At 44.8% G+C, this 20,534-nt stretch overlaps 1 protein-coding gene across 3 annotated transcripts in view; it reads left to right on the plus strand.

The window, feature by feature from the left end:
- Positions 1-20,534, plus strand: part of LOC126279071 (N-acetylgalactosaminyltransferase 7) — a 78,420-nt gene that overhangs the window by 49,488 nt on the left and 8,398 nt on the right. For all 3 annotated transcript variants that reach the window (XM_049979528.1, XM_049979527.1, XM_049979526.1), the window contains exons 9-11: positions 3,967-4,188; positions 13,177-13,275; positions 20,215-20,340. In XM_049979528.1, coding sequence (XP_049835485.1) covers positions 3,967-4,188; positions 13,177-13,275; positions 20,215-20,340 — 447 coding nt within the window. The remainder of the gene's footprint in view (positions 1-3,966; positions 4,189-13,176; positions 13,276-20,214; positions 20,341-20,534) is intronic.

Consider the following 20,534-nt stretch of genomic DNA (forward strand, 5'->3'; position numbering starts at 1 on the left):
AAAAAACTGAGTTAGCATCCCCCCCCCCCCCCCCCCCCCCCCCCCATGAAGAGTGAGATGTTGAATTAAGGAGAATGACAAGGCAATACTGTCATGCACTGGACATCTTAGCACATGATTTTCTTGTAAAACATTAAAAGATTTTCATTAATCATAATTATTGCCTTTTGTTAACCACTACCTTGCATTCTCTAATTAATCTTTGATTTTGTAATATGCATTACATATGAAGAATTATTTTAGCTGCCTTTTAAAATAAGTGTTTTTCCCCACTTTGGGCAATTTAGTTTGCAGTGTTATACTCTGGTAGAAGGTGCCGCCTTCCCCTTAAAGTCCAAATTTCCTCTTGTCCTATGATTTTGCATATAGGACTATTAGTGAAATATATCATAACATTTTTCCCAATATGCACAACAGATTGATAGATGTACTCACTTGGTATAGTGAGGGCCAGCTTTGTTTTCTTCCTGATAGTTCATTACAGTGAGCCCAACTACTGCTTCTCTTTCAGACATTCAAAAATTGTGTTAATTTTGTGGTTTTGATCCCCAGAAAAGAATGTCATAGTTAAGGAATGAATGTACATAAGAATCATTATGTCACCACAAGACATTGGCTGATTATTGAACCCTACAAGCAAAAAACATGCTGTTGACATTGTTTTTGCCAATGTCTTTGTGTGTTCATTCCATCTTATTTGATAAACAGACCATCCTTAAAAACTTTGTTTTTGTTACATAGTCTATAGATTCATCATTTATCCTTAATATGACAGAATTGATTTTCCTTTTTATGCTGAAGTGCATACTGTTTATAATAAATTAACATTGAACACAAAAAGAAAACATACTCCCCAATTGTAAACATCATTGGAGGTCTCATTTGCCTTTTTAAACAGGATTTCTGGTGTTTTATCAGTGACTATAGTGTTGGTGTTATCAACAAAGAGAACTTTTTCTTTACATCTTATACTGTCTGTTAAGTCATTGATATACAGCAGAGACTCAATTCTCCAGACGCCAGTTACTCAGATTCCTGATTATCTGGGTTGTTGACCACAAGCAAACAGCTTCGTAATCTAGGCCCCGTGTGTGCAGACATGTCACACTGGCACTACCCGCCCACACCCTATGCAATCTCTGCCCTGCAGAGGCGTATGTGTCATTATTGTTTGAGTTGGATAGTTGTCAAATGCTGCACTGGGTTGCAGCTACACTTGCAAGCGTCAGACTGCAAGAGAGTGCTATTATCGCTTTAAGCTAAAACAAACATTACTGATTCATGAAGAAAAGGAGAAACTGGTTGTAAGCTACATAGTAAGTACGGTGTAGTTATTTCTGCAATAAGGAGAAAACTGGTTCAATTTTGAAATACACCACACTTTTTCTTTCTTTTATTTTTCCAGAAAAAAATAGGTTAACTGGGCAACCGATATATTGTCCTTAGCTCTGTAAAAAGGCATTACACTTACACAAAAATATAGGTGCTGACTTTAGGTAGGAATGAATTGTTTGTGGCAAGTAATGAATTGTTGTGCAGATTTAAATCTCGTCATGGAATTCATGAATTGGATATGCAAGATGAAAAAATGTCAGCTGATTTAGATGGAGCAAATACTTTTAAAGATGGTTTTAAAAAAAGAATTGGAAGAAAAAGACTATGACTTGGACTTTGCTTACAACACTGATAAAATTGGATTAAATTGGAGATCATTATCATCAAAACCTTTAGCATCTCAGTGAGAGTTCAGCTCTAGGATAAAACTAGTAAAGACTGAGTAACAATATTAGTTGGAGCAAAATGCTACTGGGACCCATAAAATGCCTTTTCCCCTCATTGGAAAATCAAAAAACCCCATATGCTTCAAAAATGTCAGGGTTTCCTTGATTTATACAAACCAAAAAAGTGCATGGATGAACACAGAACATTCATTGACTGATATGACAACACTTATCAGATAAGGAGCCAAGCCATCCTTTGATGGAACTGTTAGAGAAAGAAAATTGCATATTTGCAGTAGAAATTTTTGCGTTATAATGTGAAGTCCTTGCTACAACCATGAAAGAAAGAGTTATTGACACATTAAAATGACTTGGAAACAACAGGTTTTTACCTGTGATGAAGATAATATAGTTTTTTGGTCATTTATCAAGCAAATGAATTTAAGTGTGTTGTTACATGGTGTAGATCCGTGGAATTTCATTGAAAGGAAGACTGTAAACAGTGTTTGGAATAGACTACCAAAGGAAATATATTTTGGAAGATACACGTGAGCTAAAGATAAACATAAAAATATGCCAGGAATGTGATGCCAATGATACAAAAGCGGTGCTCACTTGAGACAGTAATGATAAGGTTTTCAGGTCAAGTAGGATGATGGAATTGTGGAAAATTTATTGCAGGCAAACAAACAATAACATAAAACAGATGAAAACATTGGTGCAGAAAATAATGCAGGACTGTCTCATGCAGAAGCATTTAAAGCCCTGCAAACAGTTCTCAAATGGTTCCAAAAACAAACCGTGTGTGATACCATGAGTTTACTACAATGAATTCATGATGTAACAGCAATAAAGAGAATAATTTTTTACGTCAGATGACAATTGCCAAGTATTTTAAACAAAATTAAACTACAGCGACTATCTTCTGTTGCTTTTTTATGTATTTCACAATTAAGGTTGCAGTATTTTAGTAATTTTAAGGAAGTATGTATGACAATGTCCCTTACCTCTTAATAAACATTGATTTCTGTTGATAATAATAACTTTGTGGGATTTCTTTTTTTTTATAATAAACACTGAACATAAAACCTAGAAAGATAAAAGTACGACAATGTATATGAAAGTTAACCATATGTGGGCGAAGTAGGTTATATGTCTAGAGATAATACGAAAATTGCTTTTGTTCATACATACATTTATCCGGATTTTCAATTATGCAAATGACTTATGACAAAAATTAGTCCAGTTAAATGAGGCTCTACTGTTCATTAATAACAAGATGAACCCGATACACTACCTGAGGAATACCTGTGTTTACATATCTCTTGTCTGGCAGTTGTTTCAATAAAACATACCATCTACAGACATGTGAACTCTCTCTACCTTTCAGACCTTGTTTTCCATTTAAGACTGAACCACTCGTTTGCATTTTCTCGTACACATAGTGATTTTGGCTTGTGTAGTAGTTTGATTCTTGCAGAGAAGACAACAGCAACCGCCCCTTTTTACAATGCTATTTATTTGTATAAATAGTGCCATTACTGGTTTCACACCGACAGATTCATCATCGGACAGCATGATAATGTTGAGCTGCATTTTTGTTACTTATATTAGTTTTCATTTTTTATTCTCTCATACAGTGAAACTTCCATGCGATAGCGGTTCCCTGCAAGCAAAATGTGGTGGGATACAATGTCTGTTTAGCTGTAATTGTGCCTCACAGTGATTTTAGACAATGTAAACAAGTTATTAAAGTGGTCAGTTTCTTACAAAATAGCATTGTGTAGTAGTATTTTACCGTCATCAGTGTCAAAAGCATTGGATGAGTCTAAGAATATGCCTATAACACACAACATCCTTGTTGGAAGCTTCAAGTGCCAGTTCTGCGAACACTGTAACAATCAGTATTGTATTTTTCCCAGGTCTGTAACTGATCTGTGTCTTGTTAAAAATGTCGTATTTATTCATGTAACTCATTAGTTTATCTTTCACGATTGCTTAAGTTATTTAGAGAATGTGAACAGTGGTGAAACTGGTCTGTAGTTTTAGATACTCTCTGCATTACCTTTCTTGAGTTATGGCACAACTCATGAGTGCTTTAGGTACTCTGGAAAAATACCTGGTGTAAAGGACTACACAGTAAAGTATGTTTAGTTTGAATTGCTCTGATTTGTTAGTGACATACTCCTAATTTATTAGATGCTCCAGGGATGCCAGTTTACAGTTGTCATTAATATATTTTCAGAACTACAAACGTGTTATTGAGACGTGGTTTGATGACAAATACAAAGAATTTTTTTATACAAGAGAACCACTGGCTCGATTCTTGGACATGGGTGATATCACTGAACAGCTTGCACTGAAGAAAAAGCTTAATTGTAAATCATTCAGCTGGTTCATGGAGAATGTTGCCTATGATGTGTTGGACAAGTATCCTGAATTGCCCCCTAATTTATATTGGGGAGAGGTAAGCAACACATGAGACTTTCTGTACTCTTTCATTTAATAAGTTGTGTTTTATAAATTTATCTTATTCTTCTGTTGTGTGTTACGTTTTTGTGAAGATAAAGATGTTATGATATTGATAAATGCACATAAATTTTTTTCTACGCAAACATTTCTCCCTATATGGACAGTGTAAAACAGATGAACTGGTTTGGATTTGTGTGGTTTGTGGACAATTTCAACGAGTAAGAGAAAATTTAAGAACATAGGAGTAACATAATACATGTCATAACAGATAGTACAGTATGAATGTGATGTTCATGAAGTGCTGTACTACTCATAATATCTGTTACTCCAAAAGAAATGTTAGATATAGTGTTCCTATTGAAAGTAACAGCAAGGAAAAGTGTACTCTTTTGTAGTCAAGAGTTTAACTTCGATAATGATAAATTTGATTTTAACTTGCTTGGCAGCCTTTTTGCTGTACTTGTCTATGACCTACCATCTCCATTACAGGGTGAGTAGAAATTTATCCTTTTCATAATATTGTTGTTATTCCATACTGGATTTTCCATTGTTTGATTTTCATTTTAGATATTTTAAGGCCTTAAGTTTACTCTTCCTTTGCTACATTCAGTTTTCTTTGCATCATTTGTCTGATACATACCCAAGGTTATATATTGTTTTTATCACCCTCCTCCTCTCTGCTTCTTCTTCTTCTTCTTCTTCTTCTTCTTCTTCTTCTTGTTCGTATTTTCTCTTTCTCCCTTCTTATTCTTCATTGTCACATCTTTTATATTTGAAGCCATATTTGGATAGTACTGTGTGTCACAAAAGGAAGTTTATATTTGAAGAGCTCTCTGCACATGTGCAACAAATCGGAGGAGAGTGCGGGTTGTGTTCATTGCTTGCTTAGCCTTCAGGAATTCTGGAGATATGGAGCATTTCTCAAAAGCAGACCACGCATTCTTTGTGTGAGAATTTTACAGAAATAGTGATTTTGGTGACTAGCATGGAGAAAATTTTTATGGACTGCATAATGTAAGGGATGCTCCAAGTGTTCCCTGTATTTGGAAATGGATCAAAATATTTGAGACCAGTTCAACACTGGCCAAACTGATATCTGGACAACGGTGGCCATCAAGAACGGGCAAATCTGTGGAGAGTGTAAATTGGTCTGTTCGTGACAATCGCAACCTCTCGATTCATGTGTGTGTGAATTCTTTAAATCTGCATTGCTGGAACCTTACATAATCCATTTGGTGCAGGGTGCCAGACATAGGCTGCAGTTTGTTAATGATATGGCTTAAGTACCCTTCATTTATCATCATCATGTTTTCTGACTAGACTTATTTTCACCTGAACAGTCAAGTGAGTAAGCATAATTGTAACTATTGGAGCGCAACAAATCATAAACAGCAGCGTGACAAACCCCTTTATTCACCAAAAGTTGCTGTTTGGACTGGGATTTCAGCTTGAGGAATAATGGGCCCTTACTTTTTCGAGGACGAGAGTGGACGTGCAGTTACAGTGCATTCGGAATGTTATGTGACAATGTTAAAAGACCTTCTGGTGCCTGAATTGCAAAAATTTCCAGCTTGTAACCAAAGAACATTGTTTCAACCAGATAGAACCCACCACGTACGCCCAGTGCGGCTATACTGAGAGTTTAATTTTCCCTAACGAGACATAAATTGGCACCCACGTAGTCCAAATTTGAACCCCATCAATTTTTTTTCTTATGGGGAAATGCCAAATCTAAACTGTGTGTCAATAATCAGACTTTTCTGAAACAGCTGAAAGAAAACATCTGTAGAAAAGTGGCAGCCATCCCAGTGTCTACATGCCAAGCCGTAATGCAAAGTTTTGTTTATTGTTTAAATGAGAGGTGTAGGTGTGTTGGATTCCATTTAAATTACACAATTTCTAAGAAATAAGTTCCTAAATGTCATTTTTCTATAATAAATATCGAATTTGTTGACAGACTTCAAACTCTGTTTTATTTTGACACATCAAATATAAACTTTATTTTGAGTCACCCTGTACAAGAATGTCAATGAACTGTGTTCCAGAAGTTGTACCAAATGATAAAAACTGAGGTTCTCAAATCTGACGTCTTGCAGTGATTGTGATTGAAGTGCGGGAAATTTAAGGTGAAAGTTTTTTTACACTTCGCTCAGACTCACTCAGTACTCATCCTGAAATGCAGTTTTCCTAATTTAATCTATTCTACTTTGTTCTTATTTGGTAACTTGGTAATATAAAATTTCAATTCCATTTTGCACTGTCATGGATGTACCAGTAGCAGAAAAAGTTGAACTTAGTTAGTAATGTGTAAGTTGAAACTAGTCTGGTGAGTGTAAAATGTAGGTGTTTGATAAGTTAGTGAATTTGATCATGGTCTAGGCTTATAAATTGTCATTTTCACTCATATAGTTTTGTAAACCTTATAACTTATAATTTACTTTTGCATTCGGTGTGTTCATATTGAAAGCAATGTTATCATTATTCAAACCATAACAGAGACTCCACAGTGCTTCACAGTTGGATGGAGTCATCCTGTATTGCATGGTTTTCGTAGTGTGCTCCTGTAAAGATGATTTTGCAGTCTGGAACAATGTAAAAATAGGTATATTGGACCGTGTTACGTATACCATGTGTCCAAAAGTCGAGAGACTGATTTTAGTCGTAGTGTCCAAGTGATGTCAGTGTAGTAAATATGTTAGCAGCTTGAACTTACAACAGTAAGCAATGGATGTAAATTTGACCAGTCAGTTGTGAGCATGTAGTATTAAGTAGTTGATGTGTGGGCGTAGTGTGTCATTACTACGAATCATGATAGAGCAACAGGCCAGTGATTTCATTTCACTTTTTACTCACTGAAATGACTAGATACATTTGAGTCCATGAGAAAGGATTACAGTGATAATTGTTTAAGTCTTGAGCGTTTGAGTGGTTCAAACTTTTTATAGGAGGACAGGTATCTCTTGAGACTGACTGTCCTCTCTTATACAGAGATATTGCTGATGAAATGAACATCTCTAAACCAAGTGGTCAGTAAATTCTACAGAATGTTTTTAAGAATGGAAACGTGTACAAAGTTTGCCCCACGCACCATTACTCGCAAACAAAAATGATGTGTGGACTTCTGCCATGACTTGATTAAAACCGAAAAATTAAGACAATTCTTTTTTGGAAAAAATCATCATGGATGATAAGGCTTAGTGTTGCCAGTATAAACCCCTCACAAAACAGCAAAGTGCAGAATGGATCTGGTTTGTCACCATGACCGAAGGACATGTGAATAACAAAATCAAAATTGAAAATCATGCTCATCACCTTTTTTGATGCTCATGGAACTGTCCACAAGGAATTTATTCTCATTGGCACCAGTGTAAATACTCAGTATTTGGGTGTCGTGGATCAGCACTGCAAATGGTTTCGGAGGATTCGTTCACAACCATGGAAGAGGAGGGATTTTTTCATGCTGCAGAACCGTGTGCCTGCTCACATGGCTTCAGTTGTAGCCCCCCTTCTCTCCCCCTCCCCCTCTCCCACCCCCTCCCCCTCTCCCACCCCCTCCCCCTCTCCCACCCCCTCCCCCTCTCCCACCCCCTCCCCCTCTCCCCTCCCCCTCTCCCTCCCCCCTCTCCCTCCCCCTCTCCCTCCCCCTCTACCCCTCTCCCTCTACCCCTCTCCCTCCCCCTCGCCCCCTCCCCCCTCTCCAGCTCCCCCCTCCCTCCCCCTCTCCCCTCTCCCCCCTCCCCACCACTCTCCCACATCTCGGCCCCCCTCGCCCACATTTGGGCCCCCCCTCGCCCACATCTCGGCCCCCCCTCGCCCACATCTCGGCCCCCCCTCGCCCACATCTCGGCCCCCCCTCGCCCACATCTCGGCCCCCCCTCGCCCACATCTCGGCCCCCCCTCGCCCACATCTCGGCCCCCCCTCGCCCACATCTCGGCCCCCCCCTCGCCCACATCTCGGCCCCCCCTCGCCCACATCTCGGCCCCCCCCTCGCCCACATCTCGCCCCCCCACCCTCTCCCTCATCTCGGCCCCCCCCTCGCCCACATCTCGGCCCCCCCCTCGCCCACATCTCGCCCCCCCACCCTCTCCCTCATCTCGCCCCCCCCCACCCTCTCCCACATCTCGCCCCCCCCACCCTCTCCCACATCTCGCCCCCCCCCCACCCTCTCCCACATCTCGCCCCCCCCACACTCTCCCACATCTCGCCCCCCCCCACCCTCTCCCACATCTCGCCCCCCACACCCTCTCCCACATCTCGCCCCCCCCACCCTCTCCCACATCTCGCCCCCCACCCTCTCCCACATCTCGCCCCCCACCCTCTCCCACATCTCGCCCCCCACCCTCTCCCACATCTCGCCCCCCACCCTCTCCCACATCTCGCCCCCCACCCTCTCCCACATCTCGCCCCCCACCCTCTCCCACATCTCGCCCCCCACCCTCTCCCACATCTCGCCCCCCACCCTCTCCCACATCTCGCCCCCCCACCCTCTCCCACATCTCGCCCCCCCTCTCCCACATCTCGCCCCCCCTCTCCCACATCTCGCCCCCCCTCTCCCACATCTCGCCCCCCCTCTCCCACATCTCGCCCCTCCCTCTCCCACATCTCGCCCCTCCCTCTCCCACATCTCGCCCCCCCTCTCCCACATCTCGCCCCCCCTCTCCCACATCTCGCCCCCCCCCTCTCCCACATCTCGCCCCCCCCTCTCCAACATCTCGCCCCCCCTCTCCCACATCTCGCCCCCCCCTCTCCCACATCTCGCCCCCCCTCTCCCACATCTCGCCCCCCCTCTCCCACATCTCGCCTCCCCTCTCCCACATCTCGCCCCCCCTCTCCCACATCTTGCCCCCCCTCTCCCACATCTTGCCCCCCCTCTCCCACATCTCGCCCCCCCTCTCCCACATCTCGCCCCCCCTCTCCCACATCTCGCCCCCCTCTCCCACATCTTGCCCCCCCTCTCCCACATCTCGCCCCCCCTCTCCCACATCTCGCCCCCCCCTCTCCCACATCTCGCCCCCCCCCCTCTCCCACATCTCGCCCCCCCTCTCCCACATCTCGCCCCCCCTCTCCCACATCTCGCCCCCCCTCTCCCACATCTCGCCCCCCCCTCTCCCACATCCCGCCACCCCTCTCGCACATCCCGCCACCCCTCTCGCACATCTCGCCCCCCCCCTCGCACATTTCCCCCCCCTCACGCGCATCTCGCCCCCCCCTCTCTCGCACATCTCGCCCCCCCCTCTCTCGCACATCTCGCCCCCCCCTCTCTCGCACATCTCGCCCCCCCCCTCTCGCACATCTCGCCCCCCCCGTCTCGCACATCTCGCCCCCCCCCCTCTCTCACACTCGCCCCCCCCCTCTCACACTCGCCCCCCCTCTCTCACACTCGCCCCCCCCCTCTCTCACACTCGCCCCCCCCCCGCTAGCACATCTCGCCCCCCCCTCTAGCACATCTCGCCCCCCCCCCCTCTCGCACATCTCGCCCCCCCCTCTCGCACATCTCGCCCCCCCCCCTCCCACACTCTCCCTCTCTCCCACACTCTCCCTCTCTCCCCCCTTTCCCCCCTCTCCCCCTCTCCCCCCTTTCCCCCCTCTCCCCCCTTTCCCCCCTCTCCCCCCTCTCCCCCCCTCCCCCCTTTCCCTCTCTCCCCCCTTTCCCTCTCTCCCCCCTTTCCCTCTCTCCCCCCTTTCATTCTCTCCCCCCTTTCATTCTCTCCCCCCCTTTCATTCTCTCCCCCCCTTCTGCCTCTCTCCCCCCCCTTCTGCCTCTCTCCCCCCCTTCTGCCTCTCTCCCCCCTTCTGCCTCTCTCCCCCACCTTCTGCCTCTCTCTCCCCCCCTTCTGCCTCTCTCTCCCCCCCTTCTGCCTCTCTATCCCCCCTTCTGCGTCTCTCTCCCCCCCTTCTGCCTCTCTCCCCCCCTTCTGCCTCTCTCCCCCCCTTCTGCCTCTCTCCCCTCTCCCCGATCTCCTCGATATAATTCACCCAGTTTGGTGTCTGGCAACCATTTTTAAACCCCAGCTTCAATGAAATAGCCGACAGTCTAACCAATGTGACAGTTAAGATGAACAAATGTCCCAAAGAAGGATGCATTGTGCCAAAATTGCCGCCTATAATTTCATGTAACTAGCCCTGTTAGCAGACACATCCTAGCCCCAATAAGAGAAGAAATTGAAGGGGGAAAAAGAAACCTAAATAGTCTTAAGAACAATGATTTATAATGTGAAGGAAAGCAGTGGGAATTTTCACTACACAGAAATTCAGGTTCTGGGGAACTGCAGATTTACGAATATTGACAGATACAGTACAAATTTTGTCAGATACAGGCAGAAGTCTATTTTCTTACTTCAGCAACACCCTTCGATAATGTAAACAGTGTCTTTGTTACAAAACTATGTTTGTAAACTTTCAACTTTAGAACAAAAATAAACCAGTCCTTCGTAATTTCTGTACTTTAAAATAGATAACTCTCTTACCTCCTTTCAAACACAAACTGTAGCCCTAATTAAAATGATCTTGAAGTAAAAATTATTTAACTCGTAAATACTGTGGATTATCAATCTTGTGTTCATTTGTAATTTAAGAATCTCTGACTTTGACAGCTCTCTTCTACTTGTTATTATTCCACAGTTTAAGATCTCACTTGTTTCTGTCATAAAGAATGATTCCTCTCAAATAGTAATTATTTAGTAACTTAAGGCTAAATGAGAATGCAGGGAGCAGGTTTTGGCTTTTAAACAAAATAAGTTTCTTTCCTTCCCTGCACTATCTGCGTAGAGAGACAAATGCTCACGAATAATCAAGTGAGAAACAAAATTGAATTCCCAAACAAAATGAAATGAAGCAATAGGAAAAAAAGTCCTAGGTGCTGCCACTACTTTTTAACTCAGTTTGAAACACAAATTGCAAAATTCTGAGCCACTGCAAGTGTTAGTGATCAGCGATCCCACTAACAAAATATCAATCAAAAATGTCACTCGTCACTGTTGACTACAGGAATAATGCAGTGGAATTTTACTTAAATATGGTTACTATCACAACTGTGAAAGAAGTAAACTTCATTAAAAATAATACCAGTCTGGGTGTTCAGATAATCATCTTGAAGTCCTTACAATTAATCATAGCACCACACTTATAGGTGTGGTACAAATACACCGTAACTTGTACATCAACTCGGATAGTTTCAGTCTAATCGCTGAAATCAAACAATACTACTTAGATTCACGGTTCACAATCTTCAGAAAACTCGTAACCACGTTAAAAGAACAGAACTTAAACCCCCACTCAGCTAATTGCAGAATACACACATCAGTATATCTAATTTAAATTGAGGAGTGCAGAAAACTTAAATTATTTCCAGTCTTTAATGTCCAGCCCTATACCCATTGCTGCAATCTTTCACCAAAATACACACACTTTGTCATACTTCTAAAATTGTGGACACTTCCCACCTGCACCATAAATTGATACAACTGTCTGATTAATTAATATCGATAGCTAACCACATCAGGTCAAGTTAGCAAAAAAACTGCAACTATATATCTGGTCCTTCCAACCATCTACACACAAACTTAGTTCCTCTTAAGTGTTTCTCACTGCTCCTTGATAGTAACTGTCTTTCCTTGGGCATAAAACCATAACTGAACCATTTTGTTGATAAAAGTATGGCTCCGCCATTATTCCTTAAGATTTGTCAAAGAACGACATATAGCTGTAGGTTGTTCTTCTAGCGGTCAGCTGGTGCATGGTGGTCTGTGGCCCCAGCACTCTGCAGTTCTCTCGGGGCTGACAGATGATCTTTACCCGAACATGCTGTACAAAGTACTAGACTATCTGCACAAATAAATAAGATATACATTACATACAGAAAGTTACAAATTTTACATTTTTCTTTTCCTGTATTTTATTTGCCTTGTGCTGTTTCAATAGATTGAAACGAACCTTAAACTACATTGCCAAAATGTGTGAAACCTTTCTGTTGTGGTGCAAGGACTTTCCTGACAGTTTCACCCATGTTGTGCATTGTACTCAATTGGGGAGAGGCTATGTAGAACATCTGAAGTGTTAAAACAATTCTCTTTTCTTCATTTTGTTTATTAATCCAGTGTAAAATTTTTTTTGGGTTGACAGTGTACATACAGTCATCAATATTGTAGTTTTTGCAATAACTCTCCTGCGAAGCCTCATTTTAGCATGCACCTAGAAGAGATTTCACATTGGCAGTTTTATGTATTAATAAACCATCCAGTTCACATCACATTGCTTTTGTCAACACCATTCTTTCGACACATTTTAAGCTCAGAAATCATTTTTGTGGCATTTTACACACACTAGATGAAAATCATAAGATTCAAAACATTAAAGACTCATTTCGTAACGAAAAACTAAGTACTTCAGTTTTTCAGGCTGTTATTTCAAATTCTTCTGAGTCCGACTTGTGAATATAGCATGAAACATACATGCATAACTTAAACAGAAGAATCTGGAAGCCCTGCAAGTTGATACATGTATGCGGGTGCACCCTTACAACATTATAGCGTACTCATTACTTCAACTACAAGGCAAATAAGTGTGAATAATGGATTTAGTTATTGCCTTACAGGTTCTGTCTGTGGCAGCCAGACATGCAGAATGCTCAGCTGCAGAAGGGAACTTGTATGATAGGATGTATCAGAAATTGTCACTTTATTTCATTTATGCAAAGTTACTCCTCCTATTGAAAACTGTGTGTTCATCATCAAACACCATTTTTTGCAAGCCTGTTGAGTCAGGAATGCTTTCTCATTGCCAACTGATTGTGATCTATTGATTGTTTATGAAGCCATCCTCTTAGCCTGCTTTCTGTGTGTGTGTGTGTGTGTGTGTGTGTGTGTGTGTGTGTGTGTGTGTAGAGAGAGAGTTAGTTTTGTCTCATAAAGATAAGTAGTGATCAACCTAGCTGTCTCTTTATGAATTTAAACTAATCATGATCTCTGTTACTAAATTTTCCAGATGCGCAATGTGGCAACGCAACAGTGTCTGGACACCATGGGACATGGACCACCTAGTCTTATGGGTGTATCACCTTGTCATGGCTACGGGACAAATCAGGTAATTTGCTGACTGGTTCAGTAACGATCGTCATACATTCTTTTAGGTTAATATGCACCAAGTTAAGTTGGAGTATAAATAGCAACAAAATTACAGCATTGCTTTTTATGGGGCACTAATGTAACCCGAGCTTCTAAAAATCTAATGTTTTTTCCCTGATAACTAACTTAGCATCTTAGTTAGGTCGAGGTGCTAGTAGTGCAGCAGCTCATACACTAAGAGGATAAATAGTATCAAAATGGTACCCAATCAGTGCATTGCAGACCATATTATCAGCTACCACTGACTTTGTGTGGACAGCACCTACAGTTGTAACAGTATTATATTAAAGTAAAATGGAGCAGTCTCTAGATTTCATGTACAGTATTTAAACTGTAGCCAAGTGATTAATTACGTCATATTCCAATAGTAGGTGTTAAAAATTGATGGAAGCTCTCTACACTCATCTGAAACGGTTCCTATTTTACAGAGTTATAATTGTGATAAGGTGTTCACAACTCAAAATAACACAACCTGATACTGTTTTTAACTGCATAGTTAATAGAGTAACACTTTCTTCCAAGACTGCTTTCATTCATGGGCGCCCCCCAGGGGGCTCGCCACTCTTTAGCGGTTTCGTGCTTGGCAACCATGGGGCCCCAGACCGCAGCATTTTCCTCTTCGGTGCTGCTTGTCTATCCTCTTGCTATTCTTTTTCTCCTCCCTTGGGGAACTTTTCTGGGAAATTCTTGGGAATGTTCTGCATTCTGTTGCTGTCGTACAGACAGTATCACTTTTGTTTTTGGTTCCCTTTTACTTTCTTTGTTTCCCTTCTCCTCTCGTTCCTCTGCTTTGGCGTTTGAGGATCTTCTTTTTTTTTCTTCTTCCTCCCTGTGCGCTCGTGAAGACCGGCCCGTGTATCTCACGCATAACAGGTGACTGGGTAACGCATAATACCCAGCCCCGGGTTGACAGGTAGGGTTCCCACGTACCCCCTGGTACAGGCCAGGCACTGGAAGGACTGATTGGCTGAGCTGCAACCTTCCCAAATTGCTGATTGGTCCCTCTGTCAGATGTTTGGGAGGTGCGACCTGGGGTGTGAACAATCACCTAAGGTGGGTGCGCCCCATTGTGAAGGGAGCCCCCAGTTGGAAGGAGTGCGCCATCGGAGACGCTGGCAATCGTGGGGGATTTTCTCGCGATGAGTCAATCGCCTCCCCATTCGACATCTACCCTTCCTGCTGCACCACAGTTGCTTGTGGTCTCACGTACTGAAGACGGTCAGTCCTTAGCCATAGTCAAACTGTTTATAATTCAGAAAGGTGTTGATGCAATTGCTGGTCCTGTGAAATCCTGATCTCTTGTACGGAATGGCACTTTGCTTTGAGGGACAGCTTCTGATTCCCACACGCTGCCTCGCTTCTCCACAGCTACCCTGTTCGTGTCGAGGCCCATCGCACTTTGAATTCTTCCCGTGAAGAAATTTACACCGGGCTGTTCTACGGTCTATCTTGAAGCCGAAATACAATCTTACATCTCCGGTATGGGTGTCAATGCCGTCCATTGTGTATTCAAAAGGTAGATTCTTCCTTAGTTCTCACCCGCACTCCTTTCAGAGTGGTGCTGCCGTTCAAGATTAAAGCAGGCTACGAAATCATCACAGTCTGGCTGTTCATTCTGAACCTGATGTGCTGCTACTAGTGTCATTAGTTCAATCACACTAGAACGTCTTGTCGATACCCAGCCAAATGTGTGACCTGTGACAGGGATGCACACGAGAGCAATTGTCCGCCTCCTTCTCCTCACTGTATCAACTACAATGGCGATCACACCACCTCCTCTCGGGATTGTCCTGTGTACCTAGATGAGTGGGCTGTCCAAGAGATTTGGGTAAAGGAAAAGGTGCCTTACCTAGTAGCTCCTGAACCCTGTGTTCTTCCATCTGGCACGTATAGTTCTGTTCTTGTTACCAACCGTTTTTCAGCATTGGACTCCACGGACCGATTGCACAAGCAAGCCGATGCTTCTGTGGACCCCATGGAGCAGAATCCTCCTGCCTCTGTGCCCTGTGGTAGCGACTCCACACCGGCTGTCACTCAGCGGCCGCCGAGTTGACATCCCCTACATCTCTTCCTCCTCGTGACTGTCCTGTGATGGAACGTTCGCAGCCTTCGGTTCCACAAAGAGGTTTACAGCTGCTTTTAGCATTGCAACATCCCCTTGTACTCTGCCTTCAGGAAACAAAATTGTGCCCTCAAGTCCGCTTTGAGCTTCCAAATTACTTACTGATTGGTTTTGATCTTCCCCCTGAGGTCGGCATTCCATCTCGTGCGGGCGTCTGTTGCTCATACGGAATGACCTTCGTAGGCAACCCATTTCCCTGACTACCCGTCTTCAAGCTGTTGCTGTTTGCCTTTTCCTTCTCCGCCTGCCTTTTTCCCTTTGTACCATTTATGTACCTCCATCATTCAATGTCACAAAGGCAGACTTCCTTCAGCTTATTGCGCAGCTACCTCCCACACTTTTGCTACTCGGTGACTTAAATGCGCATAATCCCCTTTTGGGTTCTCCCAGGATCTGTCAGGTGCCCTCTTGGCTGACCTCCTTAATCAACTTGCCTCTTCTGCCTTAACACTGGAGCACCCACTTTCTTTTCTGACTCCTCACACACCTGTTCCCATTTGGACCTATGCTTTTGCACTGCCCAGCTTGCCCATTGTCTTTGAGTGGTCTGTTCTGACACCTACTTGAGCGACCATTCCCTGTGTGCTGTCCGTTTGTAGACTCCTACCCCACCTGTGTGCATGCCCAAATGGCAGCTTACTAAGGCTGACGGGCAGCTTTATTCCTCCCTGGTGACCTTTGAAGAAAAAGATTTCCCCAGTTTGGATGACCATGTGGACTATCTCATCAATGTTATCCTTACTGCTGTAGAACGTTCCATTCCTTGCACTTCCTCTTTACCACGCCGTGTCCCAGTTTCTTGGTGGAGTGAGGCATGCTACGATGCAATTCGCGCATGTCGACGAGCTGTCCACGTTTTTAACGGCAACCCTACGCTGGCAAACTGCATTCGTTCTAAAGAGATGTGTGCAAAGTGTCATCGTGTTCTTCGGGATAGCAAAAGAGCTAGCTGGCTTTCATTCACTAGTTCTTTTAACAGTTCCACACCTTTCTCTGTTGTGTGGGCCAATCTCCGACGGCTCTCTGGCACCAAGATCCATTCCCCAGTTTCTGGCCTGACAGTCAATGACGACGTCATCTTGGATCCTCTTGCTGTCTCCAGTACCTTATGCCACCATTTTGCAGAAGTTTTGAGCTCTTCCCAGTATCACCCTGCCTTCCTCCATCGGAAATGAGTGGAGGAGGCTCGGGCAATGTCCTTCTATTCTTTGCATTGTGAGTGTTACAATGCCACCTTTACTATGAGGGAGCTAGATCATGCTCTCAGTTCATCCCAATCCTCTGCCCCAGGACCAGATGCCATCCACATTCAGATGTTGCAACACCTTTTTCTTGCGGGCAAGCCCTTTCTGCTTAACACGTACAACTGCATCTGGGCGGAGGGCACATTTCCTGGATACTGGCATGAAGCTACCGTCATACACATACCTAAGCCCGGTAGGGACAAAAACCTTCCTTCTAGCTGCTGGCCCATCTCTCTTAACAGCTGCGTTTGTGAGGTGATGGAACATACACTTCTGGAAATGGAAAAAAGAACACACTGACACCGGTGTGTCAGACCCACCATACTTGCTCCGGACACTGCGAGAGGGCTGTACAAGCAATTATCACACGCACGGCACAGCGGACACACCAGGAACCGCGGTGTTGGCCGTCGAGTGGCGCTAGCTGCGCAGCATTTGTGCACCACCGCCGTCAGTGTCAGCCAGTTTGCAGTGGCATATGGAGCTCCATCGCAGTCTTTAACACTGGTAGCATGCCGCGACAGTGTGGACGTGAACCGTATGTGCAGTTGACGGACTTTGAGCGAGGGCATATAGTGGGCATGCGGGAGGCCGGGTGGACGTACCGCCGAATTGCTCAACACGTGGGGCGTGAGGTCTCCACAGTACATCGATGTTGTCGCCAGTGGTTGGCGGAAGGTGCACGTGCCCGTCGACCTGGGACCGGACCGCAGCCGACGCACGGATGCACGCCAAGACCGTAGGATCCTACGCAGTGCCGTAGGGGACCGCACCGCCACTTTCCAGCAAATTAGGGACACTGTTGCTCCTGGGGTATCGGCGAGGACCATTCGCAACCGTCTCCATGAAGCTGGGCTACGGTCCCGCACACCGTTAGGCCGTCTTCCGCTCACGCCCCAACATCGTGCAGCCCGCCTCCAGTGGTGTCGCGACAGGCGTGAATGGAGGGACGAATGGAGACGTGTCATCTTCAGCGATGAGTCGCTTCTGCCTTGGTGCCAATGATGGTCGTATGCGTGTTTGGCGCCGTGCAGGTGAGCGCCACAATCAGGACTGCATACGACCGAGGCACACAGGGCCAACACCCGGCATCATGGTGTGGGGAGCGATCTCCTACACTGGCCGTACACCTCTGGTGATCGTCGAGGGGACACTGAATAGTGCACGGTACATCCAAACCATCATCGAACCCATCGTTCTACCATTCCTAGACCGGAAAGGGAACTTGCTGTTCCAACAGGACAATGCACGTCCGCATGTATCCCGTGCCACCCAACGTGGTCTAGAAGGTGTAAGTCAACTACCCTGGCCAGCAAGATCTCCGGATCTGTCCCCCATTGAGCATGTTTGGGACTGGATGAAGCGTAGTCTCACGCGGTCTGCACGTCCAGCACGAACGCTGGTCCAACTGAGGCGCCAGGTGGAAATGGCATGGCAAGCCGTTCCACAGGACTACATCCAGCATCTCTATGATCGCCTCCATGGGAGAATAGCAGCCTGCATTGCTGCGAAAGGTGGATATACACTGTACTAGTGCCGACATTGTGCATGCTCTGTTGCCTGTGTCTATGTGCCTGTGGTTCTGTCTGTGTGATCATGTAATGTATCTGACCCCAGGAATGTGTCAATAAATTTTCCCCTTCCTGGGACAATGAATTCACGGTGTTCTTATTTCAATTTCCAGAAGTGTATGATTCATGTCAGGCTGGTGTGGTGCCTTGAGTCTCGCCATTTACTAACAAATTTATGGCGTTCTGCAGTTGACCATCTCATTACTTTGTCCACCCATGTCATGAATGGTTGTCTGTGGAAATCCCAGACTGTGGCTGTGTTTTTTTTTATTTGGAGAAGGCCTACGACACCTACTGGAGAACTGGTATCCTCCATACTCTTTAGACATGGGGCTTCCATGGGCGCCTGCCCTGTCTTCTTCGGGCATTTTTACAAGGCCGAGTTTTCAGGATGCGTGTGGGTTCTGCCTTGTCGGACACCTTTATCCAGGAAAATGTTGTGCCTCGGGGTTCTATCCTGAGTGTCGTCCTCTTTGCTATCACCATTAGCCCTATAATGGCCTGTCTCCCACCAGGCATCTCCGGCTCTCTTTTTGTTGACAATTTTGTCATCTATTGCAGTTCTCCACAGACCTGTCTCACTGAGCAGCGTTTTCAGCACTGTCATGATCATCTTTACTCTTAGGGCATCAACAATGGCTTTCGCTTTTCCACTGACAAAACTGTATGAATTTCTGGCGGTGCAAATGGTTTCTCCCATCATCTGCCGTTCCATTCATTGAAACTACGACTTTTCTGAGGCTCCTGCTCGATAGGAAACACTCGTGGTCCTCCCATGTGTCTTACCTGGCAGCCCACTGTATACGGTCCCTCAGTCTCATACATGTCCTCACTGGTACTTCCTGGGGTGCCGATTGAACCACCCTCCTCCATTCATACCAGTTCCTTGTCCATTAAAAACTAGACTATGGGTGCTTTGTTTATGCGTCTGCATACCCATCCCTTCTACACTGTCTCAACACTGTCCACCATCATGGCATCCGTTTGGCCACGGGCGCCTTTTACAGCAGCCCGATTGAGAATTTGTATGCTGAAGCTGCTGAACTACCACAGTCCCACCGCTGTCCTTCTTTGGTGATTCCTTTGATCACCAATATGATGCTCGTCCCTCTTCTGTTACCTCCTGGAATCCACTTTCGCCACTTACTATGGTGGCTTAACTTTACACTACCTGCAACTTTCCCAGTGGGTGTGAACCCTTCACTGCCTTGGCTTCGTGAAACAGCCCATGTTAACCTTGGCCTTCATTCACTTCCAAAGGACACTACTCCAGCCTCGGTGTATCGCCTCCTGTTTCACCACCTTTGCATGGAACTTCGCGATAGTATCTTTGTATACACTGATAGCTCTCTGACTGACCGTGGGGTCGGGATGCCTTTGTCATTGGCACCTGTGTCTTTCGATATCGGCTTCCAGCACACTCCTCAGTGTTTACACCCGAGCTCTTCACCTTGTATCAGGCCACTGTTCAGGCGAATGATATTCTTGTGTTCGAGTTTGCATTAAATGAAATATAGCCCCTGATAGGTCTGCCTTTGTTGCCATACATGAATGTATTCATGTGTATCCAGCATTGCAGTTAGAGCAAGGAGCAATGAAAGGGATTATTTTTCAGAGTGAAGATTCTTGGTATATGGTATGGCATATCGATAGAACTGAATAATCTTGGGAAATCGGTGGTGAACTGTTACTTTCGTCCTTTGGAGCATTTAAAGGATATTTTCTCTTATTGCTAGCTGCTAAGCAATTAGCAACTTACAAAATGAACATACATAAATGTGACATTCATCTTGTGCAGTCTGATGAGCCCCTGTCATGACATCATAAAGGAATGTACTGTCTTATTAACTTTGCTAGAAACTGTGTGTGTGTGTGTGTGTGTGTGTGTGTGTGTGTGTCCAGTACAACTGGTGCAAAATAGCTTTAAGTTATCTGTTTTCGTCTTCTTCTTCTTCTTGCAGTTAATGAGGCTGAACACCAAAGGCCAGCTGGGTGTGGGAGAACGTTGCATAGAGGCAGATTCACAAGGCCTTAAACTTGTCTTCTGTCGATTAGGCACTGTGGACGGTCCATGGCAGTATGACAGAGTGAGTATATACACTTAAATCGTATCTTGACACAATGATTTCCTCGGTGCCAACCAGCATATAGATTCCCAAAACACTGATCATATGAAATCCAACTCGCTCTTTTCTTGGGTATGAATACTGGAACCTTTGGATGAAGGCAGTCAGGTAAATGCAGTATTTCCGAAAAGCATTTGACTCAGTACGACACCTAC

This window comes from Schistocerca gregaria, chromosome 6 (genome assembly GCF_023897955.1).
Source record: "Schistocerca gregaria isolate iqSchGreg1 chromosome 6, iqSchGreg1.2, whole genome shotgun sequence".
NCBI classification, from domain to species: Eukaryota; Metazoa; Arthropoda; class Insecta; order Orthoptera; family Acrididae; genus Schistocerca; species Schistocerca gregaria.